Source organism: Leptonychotes weddellii, chromosome 5 (assembly GCF_054177405.1).
Source record: "Leptonychotes weddellii isolate Sample4059 chromosome 5, ASM5417740v2, whole genome shotgun sequence".
NCBI classification, from domain to species: Eukaryota; Metazoa; Chordata; class Mammalia; order Carnivora; family Phocidae; genus Leptonychotes; species Leptonychotes weddellii.
In genome coordinates, this window is record NC_138373.1 from 75039689 (window position 1) to 75042561 (window position 2873).

A 2873-nucleotide genomic window follows, 5' to 3' on the forward strand; every position below is an offset into this window, starting at 1 on the left:
TTAAGTAACTTGCCCAGGGTCAGAAAGATTCATTTCTAGGTCTACCTTCTTCCAATTCTCATGCTTTCCCCAATACTCCAAAAATTATTTCCTTCAAATTAATATATGTACACAATATGGCAATGCTACTATTTTAGCACTGTGACTAAGATGCATACGAACTATGTACTGCTTCTAGATAAAAGTTGGTCAGTTTGTTAGCTGACCTGTATTTAATTTTAATCCATCATGACTTTTGTACTCCCTGATGCATGCTTCTCATCATGGCTATGGTCAGTTGCTCAGACACAAATGTAATGTGGTCCTGATCTCTGAAATGATAGGTTTCCCTAATGAGGTGACCCCCTCACTACTGAAGGAAATATGTGGAATGGTATGGTGGCAGATAACCGGATGAGAATCACTGTTCTAGCATGAACTCTCCATGATAATATCCGCCTACTTAATTTACGTGACTGGCTAAACATGATATAGGCAAGCTGAAAGCTGTTCAAAGGCAAAGGCACTAAAAAGAGTATCACCTAAGAAAAGAACAGATGGAGAATTCAGATAAATTTGGCTCCTTAGTTAAATTTAAAAGAGACATGGTAAGAACAAGGGGGAATAAAGTGATTAAGGTTTCTGAACTGCAGGGCTGTAGCTACCTTGAGTTCTTCCTTAAATGTCTGATACTCTTACTTTTCCTAACATGTGATGCTTCTCCACTTTTTTTTTCACTCTCACAGAACTTTGTCCAAAGCATAATACACCACTTAATATCCACACTGTTTTATGGCTAATTTCATGTCTGTGTCACCCACCAAGACATAGTTCCTTCAGAGAAATTAAAGAGACTTACTCATTATTGTACCCTCAATTTTTGTGTTTACATGTTGCCTTGCACATAACACGCATTCAAAGAAAGAAAAGTCTATGCAAGTGGACCATCCCTGTTCTAAGCAGAGTTCAGTATACAGTAACTCTCTAAAGAGAATCAGGGCTCTCAAATGATAGAATAATGCTGCACCTACAGGGCAGCAGACAGTCCCACCTCACCCTTTGCTCATGCTGTTTTCAGCAGTCTGAATGGTTTTTTTCCCCTCACAGGCCAAGAAAATACCTATTCTCATTTCAAGACTCATCTTGAAAGAGAACTTTGGCTACCTACATTATTATGATCTCAAACCCACCTTCGCCCCATATTTTTTTGGCAAGTATTGTTGGCATTTTGGAGACAGTCTTTGAGATGCTAGTGCACTATCTTCCCGGTGCCAGCCTCTCTGAAATAAATTCCTTTGTTGTCTCACCACCAGTAGATTCGCTGCCTTTGGATTTTGTCAGCGGTGAGCCCCCAATCTGGTCTGTTTGGGAAACCCAGAGCAGCCCTGCGCACCAGCTACAATTTCAACTGTTACCTTCTCTAGGAAGCTTTCCTGGACTCCTAACCATGCCCCCCTTTTTATTCTTAATGCATCCTATGGGGAACAACAACTATATTTAAGCACCCAAAACACATAATTACTACACTCATGTTCCTACACGTGGAGCTCCCTTCTTCAGTTCAGCGCACCGGAAGCCATCTAGTTTACTTGACGTCATCCTTGAACATTTTAAAGAACATCCCATCACGCGGTTGTCCAATGGATGCTTAAAATCTTCCGGAGACCGGCAATTTTCGGACTCCCCCGTTCAACCACTGTATTCATTTAAGCGCTGTATGTAAGGCCACGTGTCTAGGAAAAGGGATGAGACCTACTCTGAAGATTCTGATTACCCTGTGTTCACGTTTTCAGTATCTGGCAGGATCAGATTTTCTGAATTAACTTACACCCATTAGTTTTCTTTTATTCACAGGTCCAATTAATGCTTCTGATAGTCTTCGGTTCGGATTTACTTCGGCTCTAGCAAGTGACCTCAGTCCCCAATATATACTTGCAAGCCCACTGAAGCGGAATCACCCCACTTCGCCTCCTCCGCGTCCTCTCCACCCCGCTTACCCTAGCCGCGCACCGAGCTAAGCTGAGGCGGCGGCGCCGCTCCTCTGCTCACCGTCTGGCCGAAACTCGAACTCCAGAAACTCGTGTCCAAACTTGCCCTTGTGACCTACGTAGTAGCGCAGGTAGAAATCGCTGGCCATAGCCATTTTTACCCCCTAAAGCCAGCCCCAGGCCTGGCCAACGTGCCGCCGGGCGCCTGGTAGCGACGTCATCGCCCGGGATAAATGCGTCACTGCGGGCGCGCCTTCCCGGTCCCAGGTCACCAAAGGAAAGAGGGAAGGCTAACTCTCGTTCCAGAGTCTTGGAGGCGCCGGGGCGAGAGGAACATTTTTTTCCCCAAAATTAAGTGGATACGATTATATTAGCAAAACACAGAAGTGTGGGAAATGTGATCGCATTTTTTATGGGTTTAGAATTAAGGTTTGCAAGTCCGTTTTACTTTTCGGGTCTCTAATTCTCGCGGCATCCTGTCCTCACGAGGTGGGTGTGGCATTATTCCCCTCTAACTGGTGGAATGAGAAAGATAAAGCCCAGAATCAGCATGGTAGACCGGGATTACCTCTCTTTCCTCCAGTTAGATTCCTAACCGGAGTTTTGCCCTCTGGACAATGACTGCTAGTTATCCGGCAGCTAGAAGCCTAGAATAGAGACGAAGTAGGAAGAATCCATCAGAAAAGAGGTCTGACGTTTAAAAAGCACATTGAAAGGAAAGATCTCTGATAGTCACGGTATAAGAGTTCCTCTTAGTAGTAAAACTTTCATCATTCAATAAGGGTTAATCTTTAGTAGCCTGTGTAGTTTTGGCAATTTGACTTAAGATCAAATGGTTTAGCCCACTTTTTTTTTTCTTTTTAAAGATTTTATTTATTTGAGAGAGGGAGTATGAGCAGAGGGAGG

General features: G+C 43.7%; 1 protein-coding gene across 7 annotated transcripts in view; it reads right to left on the reverse strand.

Moving 5' to 3' along the window:
• The window catches only part of MAGOHB (mago homolog B, exon junction complex subunit), an 18904-nt gene extending 16297 nt beyond the window's left edge, over nucleotides 1-2607 (reverse strand). The window contains exon 1 of one of the 7 annotated variants that reach the window (XM_081821227.1): nucleotides 2029-2210. In XM_081821227.1, the coding sequence (XP_081677353.1) occupies nucleotides 2029-2122 (94 nt within the window). In that variant the 5' untranslated portion in view covers nucleotides 2123-2210. The other 6 variants (XM_081821231.1, XM_081821232.1, XM_081821226.1 and 3 more) reach the window with 6 other exon arrangements.
• Nucleotides 2608-2873: the final 266 nt, after the last annotated feature.